General features: G+C 41.3%; 4 protein-coding genes across 5 annotated transcripts in view; 3 read left to right on the top strand and 1 right to left on the bottom strand.

Annotated features, from left to right (window-relative positions):
• Nucleotides 1–6: 6 nt before the first annotated feature.
• Nucleotides 7–2250, top strand: LOC105558920. Its single transcript, XM_012006859.1, has 4 exons — nucleotides 7–582; nucleotides 893–1223; nucleotides 1354–1727; nucleotides 1811–2250. Exons 1-4 carry the CDS (start codon nucleotides 504–506, stop codon nucleotides 1909–1911), a joined length of 885 nt encoding a protein of 294 aa, XP_011862249.1. The 5' UTR covers nucleotides 7–503; the 3' UTR covers nucleotides 1912–2250.
• A 3070-nt stretch (nucleotides 2251–5320) lies between these two features.
• On the top strand, nucleotides 5321–6823 carry LOC105558919 (ribosome biogenesis regulatory protein homolog). The gene is made up of 5 exons (XM_012006858.1): nucleotides 5321–5534; nucleotides 5618–5876; nucleotides 5974–6275; nucleotides 6370–6549; nucleotides 6636–6823. The coding sequence occupies exons 1-5, from the start codon at nucleotides 5383–5385 to the stop codon at nucleotides 6775–6777; spliced, it is 1035 nt and encodes a 344-aa protein (XP_011862248.1). The 5' UTR covers nucleotides 5321–5382; the 3' UTR covers nucleotides 6778–6823.
• A 5436-nt stretch (nucleotides 6824–12259) lies between these two features.
• Nucleotides 12260–15591, top strand: LOC105558918 (coiled-coil domain-containing protein 102A). 2 transcript variants are annotated; one of them, XM_012006856.1, is made up of 6 exons: nucleotides 12260–12601; nucleotides 13111–13847; nucleotides 13926–14154; nucleotides 14342–14551; nucleotides 14628–14902; nucleotides 14988–15591. In XM_012006856.1, exons 1-6 carry the CDS (start codon nucleotides 12497–12499, stop codon nucleotides 15097–15099), a joined length of 1668 nt encoding a protein of 555 aa, XP_011862246.1. In that variant the 5' UTR covers nucleotides 12260–12496; the 3' UTR covers nucleotides 15100–15591. The 2 variants fall into 2 exon arrangements, with proteins under 2 accessions (XP_011862246.1, XP_011862247.1); XM_012006857.1 differs by lacking the exon at nucleotides 12260–12601 and adding an exon at nucleotides 12818–13014.
• Nucleotides 15592–16183: 592 nt separating this feature from the next.
• LOC105558934 overlaps nucleotides 16184–19271 on the bottom strand; it is a 10748-nt gene continuing 7660 nt past the window's right edge. The window contains exons 6-7 of the mRNA XM_012006882.1: nucleotides 18920–19268; nucleotides 16184–18817 (exon numbers count right to left, since the gene is read on the bottom strand). Of these exons, the coding sequence (XP_011862272.1) occupies nucleotides 16659–18817; nucleotides 18920–19268 (2508 nt within the window). The 3' untranslated portion in view covers nucleotides 16184–16658. The remainder of the gene's footprint in view (nucleotides 18818–18919; nucleotides 19269–19271) is intronic.

The raw sequence follows: 19271 nt of genomic DNA, 5'->3' as shown, positions 1-19271 counted from the left end.
CATTTATTCCATGTCCAATGTTGGCTTTATATTGGGAAATATTGGCCAATGTACACCCAAGATAACCAATGTTTAGCCAACGTAAAGCCAATGCATTTTGCTACTAGGGTTTTTGCTCTATAAACTTCAGCTCTGTAGCTCTTTCTTCTTTGCATTCATTTTTGTTCTTTCTCTGTATTAATATTGTATAATAGCTTAAAGAGATAGAGGGTGTTACAAACCATCTTTATACAATATTTTTAATGATAAATTATTTAACGTCACCCCATTCGCTGGATTACAAAAGGCACCTAGTGATAATATAAGCTGAACACAGTTTAAATTTGAGTAAATTTCTTCTCAGCCGCTGGTTAGAAATTGCAAATGATGAGAAACGGAAAAGGATAGAGCCTTGTTACTTTGTAAAGCTTTCAAAGAGTATATCCAAAAGCGAACTTGAACTTCTAAATCGTTCAAACAATATAAGAATTATAGAGGATCAATTCATCAAACATGAATTGTTTATGTATATCAGCAATTTGAGAATTGAACCATCGGTAGTATTATGTTTCACTGACGACTATTCGCTTGATGAAAATACAGGTATATTACTTCGTTTACCACATAAATAAGTATTAATACTAATTTGTAGTTTTATAAAAGCACGTTCTAAATTTTATTGACATACAAATATGTAATAATTAGTGTGTGCGTGTGCGTGTACGTATAATAATTAAACTTAAGTAAACAGATGAATAACCAAGATTTCATGATACTAAAAAGTAAACATTTTACTTAAATGACCTTATGTTCGATAAACTATATTTTAGTATTAATTATTCTTTTGTTTATTTTTCTATTTAAATCAAAGTATAATATCATATATATAATCAATCTTTTTCTTCTTTTTAAGAAATCATAAAAGATGCATTACCATCCGAGTGCAAGTTCATAATTATATACGTTGATGATTTTTTTCTTGATATAATGCCAGGAATGGATAGGTTGAGTACAAATATAGTATGTATATTGTTTCCAAAAATCCCGAACGTGGCATTATATTTGGAAGTGCCACACATTATAAGAAAAAAAAAGAAAAAAATATACAAGTATGTAAATTATATACTTTTTGAACCGAAACCATCTGCGCCACATCAGGAGACATCTACATGTCTTATGTTATTTAGTGATAATTTGGTCGCTAAGGCGATAAACTTACGTTGTGGCTCAGCTATACGAGAAAGGTATAATTTATATTTACTAATCAATAATCCTAGTTTATTATTCCGATATGTCCAACTATTATATGTATAACAATGGCTAATACCTGAGAACAGACATTTATTTCTCTTTGTATGTATTATATGGATACAGCACCGTAAGTAAAATCGATTCTGTGTGGGGTGGAGTCCCGGAATCTGTACTACATTCGCCTCCTCATTACGCTGTCGAAATTACTGGTTCTATTAAAACGTGGTCCATCATTTTGAAGATTGAATCCGATACAACGATGGAGGAGGTGCAGACAAAATTACAGTCATTTAAAGACAAAGTGAAGTTAAAGAAACATTCCATAGGATTTATAAGTAAGCCTTATGACGTTAATGATGAGTCTACCACGCGTGAAAGAATAATTGCTGATGCTGCAGTAACTATGCTCAAAAGCTTATTTTCTCATATATTGTTACTTACTTACTGTTGTGGTTGGCAATATGGAAAAAATACTGTTGAAGAATTAAATGAAGAGAGTAAGTTATGTTTTTCTTTCCTTAATTAGTGCCATGAGAATATCATTTTCTGATATATCAATAAAGGTTTTCTGGTGTTTTAGAAAACGATGAAGATAATGCTAAAGCTTGTGCTAAACGTATTCAGCCTAAATTTTGGTGTCATGAGGACTCTGTTGTATTTATGATACTTAGCTACGGTTGATGTTTTGAGAGAAGATATGTGTTAGTACCGTGTGACACGAATACAGTTTATCACTCGTGCATTGTTAATTGTAGATGTGGCGTTCAACAATCTTTTTCTTTGAATATAAAATATGAAAGTAATTATGTCCCGATATTCACAGAACAAAAACATATAGAATAATGAATATCGTGGCAATAAATTCGCTTCGATAAGGATTATGCCTTATTGTTGAATATTGTTAAATATTGTTAAATACATAATCCGCGCGTTTTGTATCTGTCCTAAAATGATGTTACCTAAAAATAAGAAAACAAGTTATAAAGTAAAATATTTAACTGTATGTCAATTGAAATACTTAAATTATGATAATATATTTCGTTTATACTGCACGTTTTTATTTTTTTTGTTGCGTCCGTTACTTATTTTTCTGAAGCGCTTGTTGCGACTAAAGCGAATTATATCCAGCAAGTGGTTGGCCAATGAACGTACAGTGTTTAAAACACGCATATTAAAAATGTAATGCAAATAACAATCCACAATACTAAGTTGTTTTTCCACGTTTGTAACATTATTCATTAACGAATTTGTTTTGCGCCCATAAGGTCGTACGCCACTCGATATAAATTTACATCCTGCACCTGGAATGTATTTGTAATCTCCGCTTGATAGCACTTACGTGCTAGCGATGCAACGCGCAAGATAAAAAAAAGGGAAAATTAAGCCAAGCAAAAGGATATCAGTGTATTACTAGTAAAACTGAGTATTTAAAATGGAGTTTGTAGTACATTAAAGCACCAGCTATTATAAGTACTGCGACCAACGTTCGTGTTTTTAATGAGAGGTCCATATAATTTGCCGTCGATATTCCTTGCTTATAGCAAAATCAAATATCAGTAAAACTATAGTATCAAAATTAATTTTTGTTCTCGTTATACTCCGATATGCTGTGTACTCCGTGTATACGTGCAGTATATGTGTAACAAACATCTGTTAGACTTTGTTTTTATTATTATACATATAACTTTGTAGGTGCCCGCGATTGTCCTGCTTTCGCAACGAGTACCAAGGTGATTGGCGTGCTGTGATTGCTCAATTAAATTAGATTTATTGGAGAATTATATCGACAATAACTGGCACAATATATTTTGATTAGTACACGACGTTTCGGCCAGTAATACCGGTCCTTATCATCCCACACAGCACGGGGAACTCCCGGGGAGCTCTTAAAATTGGTCATAAGCTTCACTTGAACTTCAAACGAACTCGCACGGAGCTCCTATGTCCCCTTTTGAGAGCTCTCTGGGAGCTTTATTTAAGCTCGCAGGGAGTTTAAATGAGGCTCCCAGGGAGCTCTCAACTAGGTAGTACTAACTCGCTGGAAGCTTGTTTTATCGAATTTTGTAAGCTTCCCGGAAGCTCAGCGAAATGAACTTCCTAGGAGCTTAATCGGAGCTTTGTGCTGTGTGGGTATGTATACAGGGTGATAGGAAACAACCCTGGTCCTTGAAAAGATATAATCCTGACGAGATTCTGAGACGATTATTCCTTTTACAAAACTTTATCCAAAATCTAGTTTTTGAATTATAAAAGGTAATAGTTTTCTTATCACGAGTTGAATACAGGACGTAGGCAATAGCGACGCAATTTACTGCGTTATACGTGGTTGCTTATATTAGGTGGCTGTCAGTTGTCACGTCTGACGGTGAGTTGCGCCGCCACAGCCTGTTTTCTGCATTCAACCTGTGATAATAAGATAACTATTTCCTTCATAATTCAAAAACTATATTTCGGATAAAGTTTTGTAAAAGGAAAAATCATTTCAGAATCTAGTCAGGATTACGTCTTTTGAAGGACACAGGGTTGTTTCCAATCATCCTATATATGTATATGTAATAAATACACAGGGATGTATTATATTATAAAAAAAGGGTTGAACCTGTATGTTTTAGAATGATTTACGAGTTGCATGTGTTATAGCTATATCTTGTGAACTCAGAAAACCCGATTAACGTTGTATGTACGTAAAAAATATTTATACTGTATAATTGCAAGTTAATGTTTTTGTAATACAGTTGCAACATTATAAGAGTGATATTGCATTATATTGTATTTGCAGTGTAGCTGCAATATTGCAGATTTAATATTACGCAATATTGTGTTTGAAATATTGTTGCACCATTGCATTTGCAATATGCAATCTTGCAATGTTGCAGCAATACTGTTGCAGCTTTTGTGCTGTATGGGTTAATTTTTATAGAAATCAATGCGATATCTATCGGTTTGAATCGGGTATTTTCAGCAGGGAAATAGCTTCGTTACAATTATATCAAGGGCAACAGATATTGTTATATCAACTCTTTTAAAATTTCGAACAATATGAAATAGTATCTTTAATTTTATAAATTTAAGTAACCATTCTACTCACTTCAACATCATAATGATGAAGAAGCATATTTATAGCAAACAACATGCGCATGATTTGATTCAACAGCGGCAGTGATTTCCCACCACTTTCCACAAAACTTAATTTTAAGATAATCTCTGTTATGATACGTAACATTGTAACAGGTGTATCTGGTTTAATAAGTTGAAGCAGTAGGTTTACAACATCTTCTTCCATCATAGACGTTTTGCATGATGGATTGTATTGAATAAATAGTATCTATAATAAAGAAAAATACACATGATGCATTTAAATATTAGTATATGTGTGTACAAATATACATTACTTTTATTTTAATTACTTAAAAAATATTTTTAACAAATTTAAAAATCAAGAATATTTTAATCTTTTGATAAAAAACAATATGTATATCTTTTATCATTATAAGTGTAAATATATTTTCATAATTAGATGTCATACCTAAGAGCTTTAATACTTCTTCACATACATTCAGTTCATTTGAAAGTAACAAATGCAGCAAATATCGTCATTAAAATTACGTATTTGTCACGTCATTTCGACGTTGTCTTGTTAGCTGGGATATTCTTCGTACATTATACGAAGTATGTATAAAGCCTATCACACAATAGGAAAGCACAGGCAATAGGAACAAGGAATAACACAGGCAACAGAAATAACTAAATTCCAACTTACCAAAAACCGTGCATCGACGCACAATGGAATATGGAATAGGCAATTAAGGACGCACTTACTGATCTTTTGTCCTACTTGCGTGGAAAAGGGATCGCCTTTTGCAAAAGGTATCATTTCCTCGTGCAGGACTGACGTTGTTAACGGACGTAGTTTCCGTCGTTCGCACTCACTCGTATAAATATAGAAGAAAAAACGCACTTGGAGCCTTCCTTCCACACTTTTTCTTGAAAAATAACTCTCGCTCTCGAATACTCTCGATCTTCTCTCGATAGTCTCGATTCCTACTCCCCCCGAACGAGTTCGATACGCGCGCCAACTCCACCCGAAGTGCGGAAGGTGTAGGGCGACACGTGACCGTGTAACCTCGAATTCATGCGTGCAATCTCTAGTACATGATGGATGTTGTAAGATCGATTTTAGAAGACGACCAAGGAGAGGTGGATCTAAGTAAATCCACGAAGGTTCATAAGGATGTAGAGCTCGACATCGACTTGGGGACTCTACTCGCGTCCGACTATAACACTTTGGACGCGAAGACTCTCAAGTAACCTCCCTTGTGTACATGTCTGGTAGTTCTGTAAGGAAACCTTCCGGATTGCTCTGAAATATATTTTACGACACTCGCAGATCGAAACCAGATTCATATTTGAGAGACCTCACGAGAGACAATGTCCAGTTGCTGATCAATAAAGTCTGGGAGCTGCCAGTGGAACGGGTGGACGAAGCTATAGTGGCTACTTTGCCAAAGCCCGAGTACATATTGCCACGCTCGCGCGTGATTCCGAAGCCCAAGCCTCTGACCAAGTGGCAGCAATTTGCCAAAGAGAAGGGAATACAAAGCAAGAAGAAGGGTAAATCCAAACTCAAGTGGGACGAGGAGTTGAAGGCAAGATTTGTTCTCGAAACTGTTCTGTTATACTCAATTAAGTTACTACTAATAGTTTAATGAACTGAGAGCGTCTGTTAAAATCTTTCTTCTTTAGAAATGGATTCCAACGTACGGTTATAAGCGAGCGAAGGCTGAAGAACAGAAGGAATGGTTGGTGGAAGCCAAGGACAATGCCGACCCGACCGACAGTCCGTTTGCCAAAGCCAAAGCGGCTAAGCAGGAGAGGCAATCCAAAAACGAATTACAGAGGCTTCGCAATATAGCCAAATCGAAAAATATCAAGCTACCGAAGGTCGGTCTACCTACCAGAGAACATTTCCAGAGTTCTCAACAGCTTTCCGAAGCTCTGACTGTAGCCCGTGCGTCGACCGCGTCTGTTGGGAAATTTCAATCTAGGTGAGGCTCTTATAATTTGGATGTTGCAATTATAGCCGTCATAAAATGGTTGCTTTTACGAGAAAAAAAACGTTGCGATGTAAAATTTCGGTAGATTGCCGAAAGAGAAGGACGCAAAGGGAATTGCCAAGGAGATGACGGGAATGAAAAGGAAGAGGAAAGCGCCGCCGTTAAACGCTATAGAGGAGAAGCGTCAGAATAAAGGCCTGGTGGACAGCATTTTGAAGAGCAGTGCAAAGATCTTGCGCGACGATTGCTCGACGGGAATTGCAGAGTAAATGTTTACTTGCGCAGCTTTAATCCAGATGCATTACAGGTGTAACTTGATAATAACGCGATATTAATTTACGTGTGTTGCAGAATAAAGCAGTCTGCGACGAGCGGTGGTAAGAAGAGGAAAGGCGCACTGAAAAACAGCAAGAGTAAAACCGCTAAAAAGCCGAAGGCCGGAAAAGGCAAGCGAGATTTGCACAAGAAAATCGGCGGCAGAAAACGACGATAAATTGAGATGTAACAATATTCTTAATAAATCGAATTTTATGTATATATTTCAGATGCATTGAATTTTTTAAAGGTAAAGAGACTTTAATAAAATCGAAGATAACTGAGGGAGAATCACCAGCTTTCTGTAATCGTATTAAACTGAAATGAAAAAAGAACTTTGAATCGTTCCTAGAAATAGAATTCCTTAATGAAAACTGGATTCGCTGGAGAGCCACAAAACTGGAATTTCTTAACTATGAAAGTCATAACGACAGACTGAATCTATAAATCGGGGGGAAAAACAGACTAGTCTCTATTATCAAGAACAAAGTAATGTGGAGGAATAGTGAATGAAAGGATAATTAAATTCATATCGTGAACTTGGATAGAGATTTATCTACTTCACTTAGAATAGTAGCACATTGATCTGAATGGAGGCTAGTTTTGTAATCGCCTTTTCGCCAGTATTTTTCTCAGTTAAATCGAATAAGTGAATAACAAGGAAAAGCCACCTCGTCGCTAGCTATTGTCTGTCAACAGCTAGCCGAGTCGACGGTAATTCACTTTTATACACACACTATTATGTTTATAGAACGTGTCAATACTAAGCGTTAAGAAGAATGATTGATGTAGGTAGGATGTAGAATCATTCTATTCTTAATATTAATTTATGCGCAATAATGATGAAATTAATAACGTCAGTGAGTTTTATTGACGTGTCTGGCAATTAAAATTCTTATTGCGAAAAATATTACCCCGGCCAGGATTCGAACCTGGGACCTCCCTCAATCCGTGCGGGCGTCTTAGACAGCTCGACCACTGGGGCTGTAATAATACGTACTATTCGCAATAAGATGTATATTATTTAAGATGTTGTTTACGCGTCTATTTCGACTTTTCAGAAACTGTGCGTCGATACGGGTTGTCTACCGCACAGTGAACTGTCGATACGCGATTTTTTGAATTTCCCTTTCCCCTTCCCTCCCCCCAGGTTCGAATGCTGGCTGGGGTAATATTTTTCGCAATAAGAATTTTAATTGCCAGACACGGTCAATAAAACTCACTGACGTAGAATGTTATTAATTTGTAATTACTTCTGGCGACTATAAGAATATTCTTACTAATGATGAAATTATTTGCAACTCGTATCTTCTAAAAATATTACGAGACACTTACACGAACATTATCTTATTGCTCAAACATTCGCGCTGTATACTTCGCGCTTATTAGTTTATTAAATAAATTATTCAAATAATTTAACAAGGCAAGTGTGCGATCTCAATATTTACTCTGTCAGCCCAACAAAGCGTGTCTCTGTCGACAGGCACAGTCGGACCTTTAAACGAAGGGTGAAAATTATACTTCTTTAAATACCTTCCGCAAGCTCTCACCTGCTTTCCTCGAGGAACCGCCGAAACATCGAGGTTTTTGAGTAAGGGACACATTGGTATGTAACCGCACTTGCTCGTCGCTCGTGGATTCCCCGACGGATTTCCCGATTACACAAAAATAATGTGATATTTTACAATTTTATTATTTATTATATTTTTCAAGTAATTTCCTTTACAATGCACACAATAATATAAAAGAAACAATTACAATATAAAATTAAAAATATAACATCTATACAACACAATATTTCGCTCGACGTTACATATGAAATATTCGGTATGCACACAATAACATGAAATTCTTCATTGCATGTTTGGGATAAAAAATATCCCAAATGTATTTATTAACGATCTCTTAAAAGTAAATCAAATCTACAAAAATTGTAAGTAAGTTTAAAGTAAAAACTTAAACGCGCAACAACTTCTATCCTATTATATGCATCCGATTACAAATATAATTACATTTAATAGTAATTTGCAATAAACATTGCAGTTATAATTTTATCTATCTTTTTAATTAAGCAGTAATGTTCCCTGTCCCTGCAGCCTACCCGAATCCCTACCTACCCGTATTCCGCTGTATAGTCTTATTAATTTTCCTATCATTTTCCTACCTACGCGCGTTACACCTTTTTGTTAATAAACTTACGAGTCTTTCGTTAAAACCGCGACGCGATTTATAAAAGATTTGGAGTTATACGCGCGCGATTTAATAGGGGTCTTTTTAATCTTGCACATGTGCTAGAATAAATAAAGAAGGAAAGAATATAACCCACCCGAATTTTTGCACATAAGAAAAAATCAACATATATCGTACAACACATTCACATAATCCATCAAAGTGGCCAATATTGACCACTAACTCGGCGTATCCCTTCGTTGGGCCAGATTGGACATACCTTTCGTTGCTCCCGGCCATACAGTCTGGTCATTTTGACCAGAGATCAGGAAGGAAGAAAATTCCTTCCATAGTCGGTTTATCGTCACCGACAAATATTTCGTACGGTTCGAACTGTATGCGAGCGTCGATCGTATAAAAAAAATGCACGACCACGAGAAGTTAATTAAAGAAGAAAGTAAGAAAATTCTAAATATTTACTCTATAAAACTGATCAAATATATTTTGACATTCGTTATTTGTTCGAGAATAGGACTATCTCTTCGTGACTCGATCTTTGAATTCAAAATTCAAGTATAGATATGGAAACAAAATTTACTTCGCGTTATATATATTTTAAAATATTTGAATTATATTCCGCGGTGAATTAAAATTTATAATGTTAATAAAGTCAAACAATTAATAATTTCTTGAACTTTTTCCTGAAAAACGATCGCGAAAACCGACCGCGAAAACAACCGTAAAAATACGAAGATGCGTGCGACTGTGCATGTATTCATGCGAGACGCATCTTGAAAGTGTATCGCGGGGTGCACATACAAAATAAATGACGTGAGACCCAGAGGAAAGGGACTTTCCGTACGATAGGCCGACAATTGAATATTCCAGTTAATCAGTAATTTCAAATGATGTATGAAAATAATATTAAGTTTCAGCATTCTCGACAAAATATACTGTCTCACGTCATTATATAAATTTTTATATAAATTTGTTAATAAAAAATTGATAGAGTACAAGAGATTAGCTCGACGAATATATTAATAATGTTCGTCATATTTTGCATGAAAATTACGGGATACCCAATCCTTTGCAGTTAAAATCGCGATCACTCCCTTTCGTTAAAGTAAATGTATAAAAATAAATACGAAATTATGTTGTACTCTATCAATTTTGAGGCAACGGATCTACGAGATATACTAATTTATGTTCTACATTCTACGATCTACGAAATGTACTCTGGGAAAAAAAAGTCAGTTACAACCCATTTTGGAGCCCACAATTAGTAATCGAATTATTTAGATTGTTCGTAACTCTAATCTTTTACAAATTTTATCCCGCGTAACTAAAAATCACAATTAGCTGTTCTATCTATATCTAAGATATTAAAGTAATACTAATCAATTCTCTCAATTAGTTCTGTCGATATTCAGTAACGCAAAGATAATTTTCACAAGTGGCAATAACCGAAATGTTAAGTTGCTTAACTACATCAAAAAACGGTCAAAATTTTTCCCAGAGGATCTACGAAATATACTAATTTATCATCTACAATCTACGATCTACGAAATGTAGATTCGTTGCCTCGTTAAAAAATTATTGGACTTACCAACCGACGCGCAGCAGCGGAGTTTAACTACGATGACTCTGTAACAGAAAAATATAAGATTTCTATTAAAATAGCGTTCAAGAAAACTAAAAATAGTGCAAGATACAGTTCATATGCGTATAAAACTTTTTATTCGGTTAGATACGTTTATATGATTATTGCGCGAAAGTTGTTCGGTAAAAGCCGAGATTTTCACGAGAATAAACCTTTGTAAAATCGTCCTTTTAGGGCCAGTTTCACAAACGTCGGTTAGCTGCTAACCAAAGGTTAATTGATTCTCTGTCTCTTCTTAGATAACAAAATAGAAAAAGATAGGAAGTTGACTGAACTCTGGTTAACAGTTAACCGACGTTTGTGAAACTGACCCTAAGTATTATTTCGAATTTACGAAATTATGAACTGAAACGATGTAGAAAATTGCATGACGGCCGATGGCTGTCATGAAATTTTCTACATTGGTCGATCAATTTCTGGCGCTAAGTAATTCTTTACGCAATGAAACGACTCGATAATACACCGGAGAAAAGATGAATTTGGCACGAAATAAAAAATATCACTCACCATAAAGTTGCTCCGCCGGCGCCTGATGCCTTCCCCAGGCCACCTCGTCCTCTCAGATTATCCTCTCGACACTCGCGAGAACAGAAAAATCGTTCGCGCGATTTTACACTCCCGTTTACAAAGTCGATGTGAACGCGTATTCATTTTGTTTCCGTCAAGTTCGCCTCCACTTCGAGTCGGCGAGTTTTTTAGTGGAAAAACTGCCAAATCTCTAAAGTGTGGCCATCGATAGGAACGGACATTTCACAAATACTTGTTCAAATGGGCTTTGAAGAGTCTTTAATTCGATCGAGTAAAACGGCACTCCCGAATGCGACGAAAGCCCAAGCTTTGTATTATACGCGCACTTTGCACTAATAGTTCTTAGAGCGATTATTGCTTGGCGAGCGATCGAGGTATTATAATTTTTCGTTTATCATTTTACCCGACGATTCGCGTTACGTAGGCGTGGACGATCGAGATTCTCGTAGGGATTAGGCTCGTTTTCACCGAACGTCGTTCAACTTTAGTCTTAAAGCCAACGGCACACGATACTATAATTCTTCCTACTGGATTACTTACGAGAGCCAATCAGGATTTAGCTTTGAGTTACCTGATCAAGAACTCTGCATCCTGATTGGCTCTCGTGAGCGATCCAGTAGGAAAAATCGTATCGTGTGCCGTTGGCTCTAGTTTCATTCGCGTTTGTCTCTTTCTAAAGTAACAGGTGGAAGATGACAGAGAACGAGTCGAGCCGAGCCGAAAGCCTAACAACGTCGGTGATATCAGATCTCAATCGCGTTACGAGGAGCGACACGATACACGCGAAACACTTCCGCCGCGCTCGACTGTCGTGCGCCGAATGACTCGGTGCTATAAACTGTTTTTGTTCGAGGCGTTTGCCGCGCTACGTCATCAGATCGGAATGTAAATACGCGCTCGCCGCTCGCGCCGGGCGTTCCAGGAATTCGGGCTACGTCATTTTTCGGAAGCGAGGCTCGGTGACCGGGCTGTTTACGCCGAAACCAAAGTCACGGCGTACTCGCGATCATTCACGCGGCGACAGTCGTGCGTGGCGGGGGCGACCCGCGCCGCTCCGCATTGTATTATAATTCTTTCTCCGTTTGCGCGTCATCGTATCATATTCTTCCTCGTTCGCGCGTACGCGACGAGCACGGGAGAAGAAGCTGCGATCCCTCGCTGCGAATGTAGGCAGCGATCGAATCCTCACGCTTTGCCATCACCGTGGAAATTCAGTTTAAATGAAATTTTACCATTTCTCGACCTGAATCGACCGAGGCGTCTCGCGATATCTCGAAAGTCGAGGTACTCGAACGATACTCGCGAACGCGTGTGTGACATATTGACATACGTGTGCAGCTCGAGTCGGAGTCTCGTCGTTGAATCGAGTCTGACGGCATTCAGAGCGGCGCGAAGGGCGCGAAGGGCGGAACGATGCTCGATCGACGTTGAAGAGCGGTGCCGGGAGGTACCCGCGGTGGCAGGGAGCGACATTCGGGGAGAGTCAGCCCCGGGGACGGTGAGCGAGAACGGAGGTTGCAGGTTACCCGCTGCCCGCGTCATGGCACAGTCGACGGCGAGCGGCACGTCCTCGCGGCGGTACATGCGGGAGCACGAGGCGCCGTCCTCGTCGCGCTACGTGGACAGCGAGTGGGAGTCCAAAGAGGTGCGTCGCTCCGCGAGCCAAATCGCGTGTCGTATCGATCACGCCCTTTGCGCGACGCAAGTTCCACGTTATGTTTATATACTTTCGTTCGCGTCACGATTATGTCACAGACGGCATCGCGGGCGTCATTCGGTTCCACTGTATCACGCTTATTTATATTCCGCGAAAAGTAGCGGTAAATGTATCACAAGTGTCTCAGGGTGTCTCACTTTGCAGATGGATGAAGCTTCTTTGACAAGTGGAACCAAGTCAGCTACCGCCATAATGTCATTTATTCTGTTCTATAGGCTGACCAGAACATTATTCGACGCTCTGGGTGTATAATGTTTAGATTGATCAAGATTTAATTTTAATCTTGTTTAGTACACATGTATATGATGATGAACTGAAGGTTTTATTAGCCTGTGTTGATTGTAAGCAGCGTTTCTTAAGAGATTTCGTTGGCCGTAGTATTGGCCTTTTATCAGTTGCGTTGATTAGTTGCTATATGCCTTTTCCTCGTCAAACAGGCCTTACGACAGCGGGAGCTCGAGGAGGCGAGAGCGCGGGCGGCGCAAATGGAGAAGACGATGCGTTGGTGGTCCGACTGTACCGCCAACTGGCGCGAGAAGTGGAGCAAGGTGAGGAACGAGAGGAACGCGGCTAGGGACGAGGCGAAGGTTCTGAGGGCCAAGCTGGAGATCGCCGTCAAAGATGCCAACACGTTCAAGCACGAGTCGCAGGAATTGGAGCTGCAGAACGAGCAGCTGAAGAAGGAGATGGAAAAGATTCACATGATACTCTTGAAACACGCCGGGCAGTTTGACCAGCAGATCTTTACCATTCTGGAGTCGGATCCGCAGCTGCGAACTACCTTCGGGCTGGACGAGCAGCTGGAGTTTTACAACAGCATCGGGGCCGGCGACGCGTTAGTTGGGCAAAGGGACATGCTGCCTTGTAAAAATTCGCACGAGGTGTCGAGCGTTGCTGCGGCAGGCCACGGTATCCTGCCGGAGAGGGACATCGAGGAGTACGTCCTGCAAGGCGCCGTGCCGAAGCACGCGGTGGAACTGTACAAGGAAAGTCCCAGCAACTCGCTGGACAAAAGCATCACGAAACTAGTCGCGGATAGTAATGCCAAAAAGGACGGACTGGAGAAACAGTCGCCGCTAGACTGTGTGTACAACGACGAGTCCGCAATTCAGAAGATGTCGGCGTTGCAGATGAAGCTGGAGGAGGCGACCAAGGCTATTTCCATGGAAAGAGAGTAAGTCCAGCACGAATCAGTCGGTGCGCGAAGCTAACTGGTTAATTCATTTTTGTTTTTTTACTTCCGTTCTGTAAGGGAGAACAATTCTCTGCACCGGACTGTGGAAAAATTGAAAGCCGAGGTGAAGCAATTGAGGGAGCAGTGTGAGGAAATATCCGAGAGTAGAGGCGGCGCGATGAGAGAATTGTCAGAACTGAAAGAGCGTTTTCAACTCGAACTCAGCGACGAACATATAGCAGATTTAATGGACAGTACGAGTGATGGAGACAGCATGGACCGTCGATTGATGGAACTGAGGACAGAAGTAAGTTATTTACATTATACAAGTACTTGCAATCGTATTTTCTACCAAGAAATCGTTCAGAAATTCGTAAAAGCGTTGAAAGAGTTGTCAAGTTTAATCGCTTACTTCTATTCGTATTTTTATGCATGTGTTGTTATCGTGTTACATCACGGAGATGTTTTTACATCTTCATATTCCAAAATTTCAGTTGGAGAAACTTCAAGTCGAAAATGCAGCAGAGTGGAGTAAAAGGGAGAGACTGGAAACCGAGAAGAGTTCATTGGAACGTCAGAACAAATTGCTCCGCTTAAAATTACACGAGCTGCAGGAGAGAATAGAGTCGCGGCGACCACGGCCGGCGTCCACGGCCGACGCGGACACGAGACAATTGCAGCATGAAATTCTAGTTCGCAATATGGTTCGTTCGATAATCCCATCAAATGAATGAATTAAAATTACTCATTATTACCTCGCCACTCACGTGCGATTTGCAGGTATTACTCGAAGTAAAGCAGTACCAGGCAGCACTGAAACAGTCGCTGGCGGAGAAATCAACGGAGTTGTCGCACGCGACGAGACGGTCCGAGCAATACGAGGCGGAGGTGAAGCGAGTGAGAGCGAGGGTCGAGGAGTTGAAGAAAGAGCTGGCCACCGCCCAGGACGAGGCTGACGCTACTACGAACAACATGCGAAAATTGCAACGGGCCAACGAGGATCTTGTGGAGCAACTGGAATCTGCGAATGTACAACTGGAGCATTTTAGAAATAGGTAAGCAGAATAATCAATTGTTATATAGCTGCTCGTATTCATGAGCTTCTACAATTACACTTGAACAATATATGTTTTATTTCAGTAACAATGAGACGCGCGAAACTCTAGCGGACACTGAAGTAGACGAGGCTGGGAAGCAAAAGGTCCAAGCCAACAATTCCAGTGAATACACTGAAGGTACGTTACTAATATAGTCGTCGTTCTCGAATCGATAGAACAACAATTGAACGAAATTACAATCCACGATTGGCAACAAGCCTAGTATTCGCTCGTATCGATAGCGGTATGACTGTAAGTCAAATAGCGAAGATGCAAATCGGATAAGCGACCTTATAGTGGGCCTAAAGTACAGGGCAAGTATTTGACAACAGTTTGTTTACCTTTTCTCTCTTTAATCTCTGACTTGACGCGACTCCGGGCGAATTGTATGTGTCGAATAACTGTCATGAGCTATATGCGCCTGTTGTATTTAACGATGAACATGTCAATACTTCTAAAAGCATATATGTAAATATATGTTGCGTTTATATTATTTAATTATGTATCATAATCGATAGCGTACAATTTTACTTATCTATTGACCGATACGAATGATGGGTGTGAATATCTACAGCATTTGTTGTTCAGTAGTTACTCAATCGTGAGAGAGAGAGAGAGAGAGAGAGGAGAGAGAGAGAGAGAGAGAGAGAGAGAGAGAGAGAGAGAGAGAGAGAGATCGTGCCAGTTTTTATCATTGTTTCCTGTAAATAATCATTTCATCGTCGCTCATATTCGTTTTCTACTTTTGTAAATTATGAATACATGTATCCTTCCTCTTTTCATTTGTCATCAATGTGCATTTTGCGCACAGCCCACATTCCGTATTGTCTTTTTTGTACGTTTCTCTCTTGAAAATTCATGTAAAGATATTGTATGTATATATACATATATATATACATATTCACGAGATATATGTGTAATGAAACATTATGTTTCGTCATGTATTTTTCGTCTTGGAAAAGACTGGCGAAATCGAGTAGCGAGATACAGTATGTACAAGATACGATACCTGATATTTATAACTGAACATTTTATGTCAATACCGAAAAATCTATATGAATTGAAGCAATACTCTATCCGCATGTATATCCGCGGGTGCACCATGTCGCAGGTTGTACCGAGTTGTAGATAAAATCTAAAACTTTCATACAATACAATCACCTGTATGTCAAGTGGCGAAGATCGTTGTTAATTATATTTCTTAACCGACGAGAAGAAGGCGAGAAAAGATCTTTCTTCTAGTTAAAATGTATTTTATTGACAAAATTTAATAAATAGCAGCGATTGATGTAACAACATGTTCACCATGCTATACAGTCAATAATTGGAAGGTACCTCAATAAAGAAATTATAGCATTGAAGTACACACGTGATATTTGTGGCGTTTCAACTTTCAATCCTGTGGATTACCCGAAGGATTATAGTCTTCTATGTGCTGATCCATAGGAACGAAAGTTCTCTGTTGTATTCGTTTTACTTGTACATTTATTTTTACCCGTTGAAGGCTGCTAAAGAGGGAATGTGACACTCGAATGTACGACAGAGCGGGTTACGATGTCGACGCGCGCGAAAGCAATTAGTCAAATACGAACTAGTCTACGACCTAAGCGAGTCACGTAAATTCTACTGTACTATACAACGAAGAGAAAAGTGACTTAATGCAGGATGCGTTACAGAAGTAATTGCCGTTGCATCCCGTGTACATTTTGACGATTCAACACCTCATAGGCGTGCCATCGGGATACGTCGGCACTTTCGGCTTGCAGATTTTCGTCCTGCCGTTGGAACCGTACACGACGTTACAGGAGAAGGTGAAGTATCCGCAGGTGGAACTCTTGGTGTAATATCGATGCTCGTACTTGCGCGGTTCGTTGCTGCCGTTCATCTTGCCGGCGAAACTGTTGGTCACGGTGTAGTAGCTCGGCTTCGCCGCGATCGCCGGCGTGGGCCTCGTGTACTTATCGGAATAAACGTTTTGATTAACAGGAGATCCATGGCTCGTCGACGTCTGCCGGCCGATATAACGCCCGTGATTTGTCTGAAGCGACCTGGTCTCCGTGGGCGACGACCTGGTGTTATTCGAGTCCTTTGCTACCAAAGATACGGTCTGCGATTGAGACTTGCCGTCGCCTTGAGCAACGGTCTCGGTGCCGGAGGTCGACATTATTCGACCGCGGAATCCAGGCGGGATGGTGTATCCTGACACGGTTTGTCCCGGTTGCAGGGTGTCACCCGACCGCGGTGCGTTCGAGTCTTGGCTAACGTGGACGTTGTACTGATTCCCTTTGGCAACCTGTATCGTCTGTGACTGACCGCGGCTCTGCTGCTGAAAGGTCCTATCGGGCTTCTGATGACTCGCGCTCGGGCCCGGGAAAATTCCCGCGAACTTCTCCTTGATTGTCAACCTCGAATTCGTTGCCGTGGGATAGTCGTCTTCGTCCGCGTAGTCGTCGTCGTATTCGTCGTACGTCGAGTCGTCCGTGCGCGGCTTTTCGGTAGCTCGCACCTTCTTGTCGCCAGCGTCGTCCGGATTATTCTTGGAAGCCAGAACGACGGTCTGCCTCGAGGTCGAACTGCTTTGCAAACCTTGCTCGCGATCCTGCTTGTTTTCGTCCTGTCTGTTATCGTAATTCGAACTCGCCGACCGACCCGATTGTGCACTCGCGTCAACATTCGTCGGTCGCTTCAGAGGAGGGGCCGGTTTGATGAAGGGCTTGAAGAGTTCGGTGTCGGTGAAGTTGAAAGGCTTGCGCGAGGATGCGGCACCGGATCCGGAACCAGCCTGCGCTGCGCCGGTGTACGTGATCCCGTATTGAAAGGAACCTTGCAGCTGCGTCTGCGACTGACCCCGATGAGTGCCGCTCTGGGCCGACGCCGTTCCGCTGCCGCGAAACGGCGTCGTGTGCTTCTCCACCTTCTCATCGTCGCTCTTCAAGTACGGCTGGAAACCGATCTGCGCCTGACTGGAAGTGCTGCCTTCACCATTGGCCTGAGCATCCGCCATTCCACCCTTGGAGCTTGCTTGCACTTGTGAATTCGTACCATGGTTCCAGCCGCTGCTCTGAGCACCTGTCGAGGTAGCTCCGGAGTCGGAGTCCAATTGAACCTGCGTCTGACTCTTTCCGTAACCAGCGATGCCTTGCGCATTGCCAGTAGCTCCTTCTTTACCGCCATTGACCTCGGCTTGAGCGCTTTTATCGGCGTCGCTGGTGCCAGCCTGGGCCGAGAAAGTACCGGAACCGCTGTAGGTGCCTGTCACCTGTGACTGAGCTGTGCCCGACCCGTATTTACCCTGAGCAGAGGCGCTTGCTTGAGTACCCGAGTCCACCTGTTGTACGGAACTCGACGCCTGCGACTCGGTGCCGTCGTCCGCTGCACCTATTGGACCCCCTGGACCCACCGGTCTAGCTGGTCCGCCGGTTTGCGGATAGTATTGCGAAACGTCTCCGGTACCTGTAGTTCCAACTCCTGTCGTTCCCGGATAGAGCTGTCCTGGATATTGACCGCTATCTATTCCTGGGCCACTGATTCCACCTGGAAGTTGACCAGGATACTGTCCAGTGACACCTGTCCCTCCAATTGTTTGACTTCCTGTCGTGCCTATTGGATATTGAACGATACCAATGCCTGGATATTGTCCACCTGGATAAGTTGGCACTTGGCCGTTTGGATAGACCACTTGACCAGGATATAAGGTACCACCGGGAGAAGTAATTTGTTGCACACCGCCAGGATATGTACCTGGAATAACTCCAGGGTATGTAACACTTGGATACGTAACTTGAGTACCTGGTACGCTGCCCGGTCTTCCGGGAATTGTGCCAGGTTGAACAGTACCATCTGGGTAAACCACTTGACCATTCGTTGGTTGACCTGGAAGAATTATTACTTGTGTACCAGTGTCAGATGCTGACTCGGCACTCGTAATTGTACCAAAAACTTGATCTTCGTTTAGTAAAGTGCCTGATGGAATACCTTGAGGAGGGAATACAACAGTCTGCTGTCCAGGATAAACGCCTTGAGTTGTCGTTCCTCCTGGGACGACATTGCTAGGATATGTCCCGGCACTCGTTCCTGGAATATCAGGTCGGACACCACCAGGATAGACTCCAGTTCCAGGATGAGTTCCTGTGCCAGGAATCCCGGGATACGTTCCACTCGGTAAGCCTGTTCCAGGTATACTAACTGGGTAAGTTCCAACACCAGTGACAGTAGTGGCACCTGTTGTTACCGAAGTAGTTACGATACCACCAGGAGGATAAACACCTTGTCCCGGTTGGACTCCAGGCTGGACGCCGGGATATGTTCCAGGACGAACACCTCCGGG

Source organism: Vollenhovia emeryi, unplaced genomic scaffold, assembly GCF_000949405.1.
Source record: "Vollenhovia emeryi isolate VEMERY1.0 unplaced genomic scaffold, V.emery_V1.0 DF939304.1, whole genome shotgun sequence".
Classification (NCBI taxonomy): Eukaryota; Metazoa; Arthropoda; class Insecta; order Hymenoptera; family Formicidae; genus Vollenhovia; species Vollenhovia emeryi.
Note: the sequence above shows the minus strand (reverse complement) of the source record. Positions and strands in the feature narration are given on the sequence as shown.

Excerpts from the sequence above, each read along its gene's own strand:
- LOC105558920 (XM_012006859.1), top strand. The coding sequence starts at position 504 with ATGTATATCAGCAATTTGAGAATTGAACCATCGGTAGTATTATGTTTC. Across the intron at positions 583-892 it reads TTCGCTTGATGAAAATACAG|AAATCATAAAAGATGCATTA; the intron begins GTATATTACTTC and ends CTTCTTTTTAAG. Across the intron at positions 1,224-1,353 it reads GGCTCAGCTATACGAGAAAG|CACCGTAAGTAAAATCGATT; the intron begins GTATAATTTATA and ends ATATGGATACAG.
- LOC105558919 (XM_012006858.1), top strand. The coding sequence starts at position 5,383 with ATGATGGATGTTGTAAGATCGATTTTAGAAGACGACCAAGGAGAGGTG. Across the intron at positions 5,535-5,617 it reads TTGGACGCGAAGACTCTCAA|ATCGAAACCAGATTCATATT; the intron begins GTAACCTCCCTT and ends CGACACTCGCAG. Across the intron at positions 6,550-6,635 it reads TGCTCGACGGGAATTGCAGA|AATAAAGCAGTCTGCGACGA; the intron begins GTAAATGTTTAC and ends CGTGTGTTGCAG.
- LOC105558918 (XM_012006856.1), top strand. The coding sequence starts at position 12,497 with ATGGCACAGTCGACGGCGAGCGGCACGTCCTCGCGGCGGTACATGCGG. Across the intron at positions 14,155-14,341 it reads TGATGGAACTGAGGACAGAA|TTGGAGAAACTTCAAGTCGA; the intron begins GTAAGTTATTTA and ends CCAAAATTTCAG. Across the intron at positions 14,552-14,627 it reads AAATTCTAGTTCGCAATATG|GTATTACTCGAAGTAAAGCA; the intron begins GTTCGTTCGATA and ends TGCGATTTGCAG.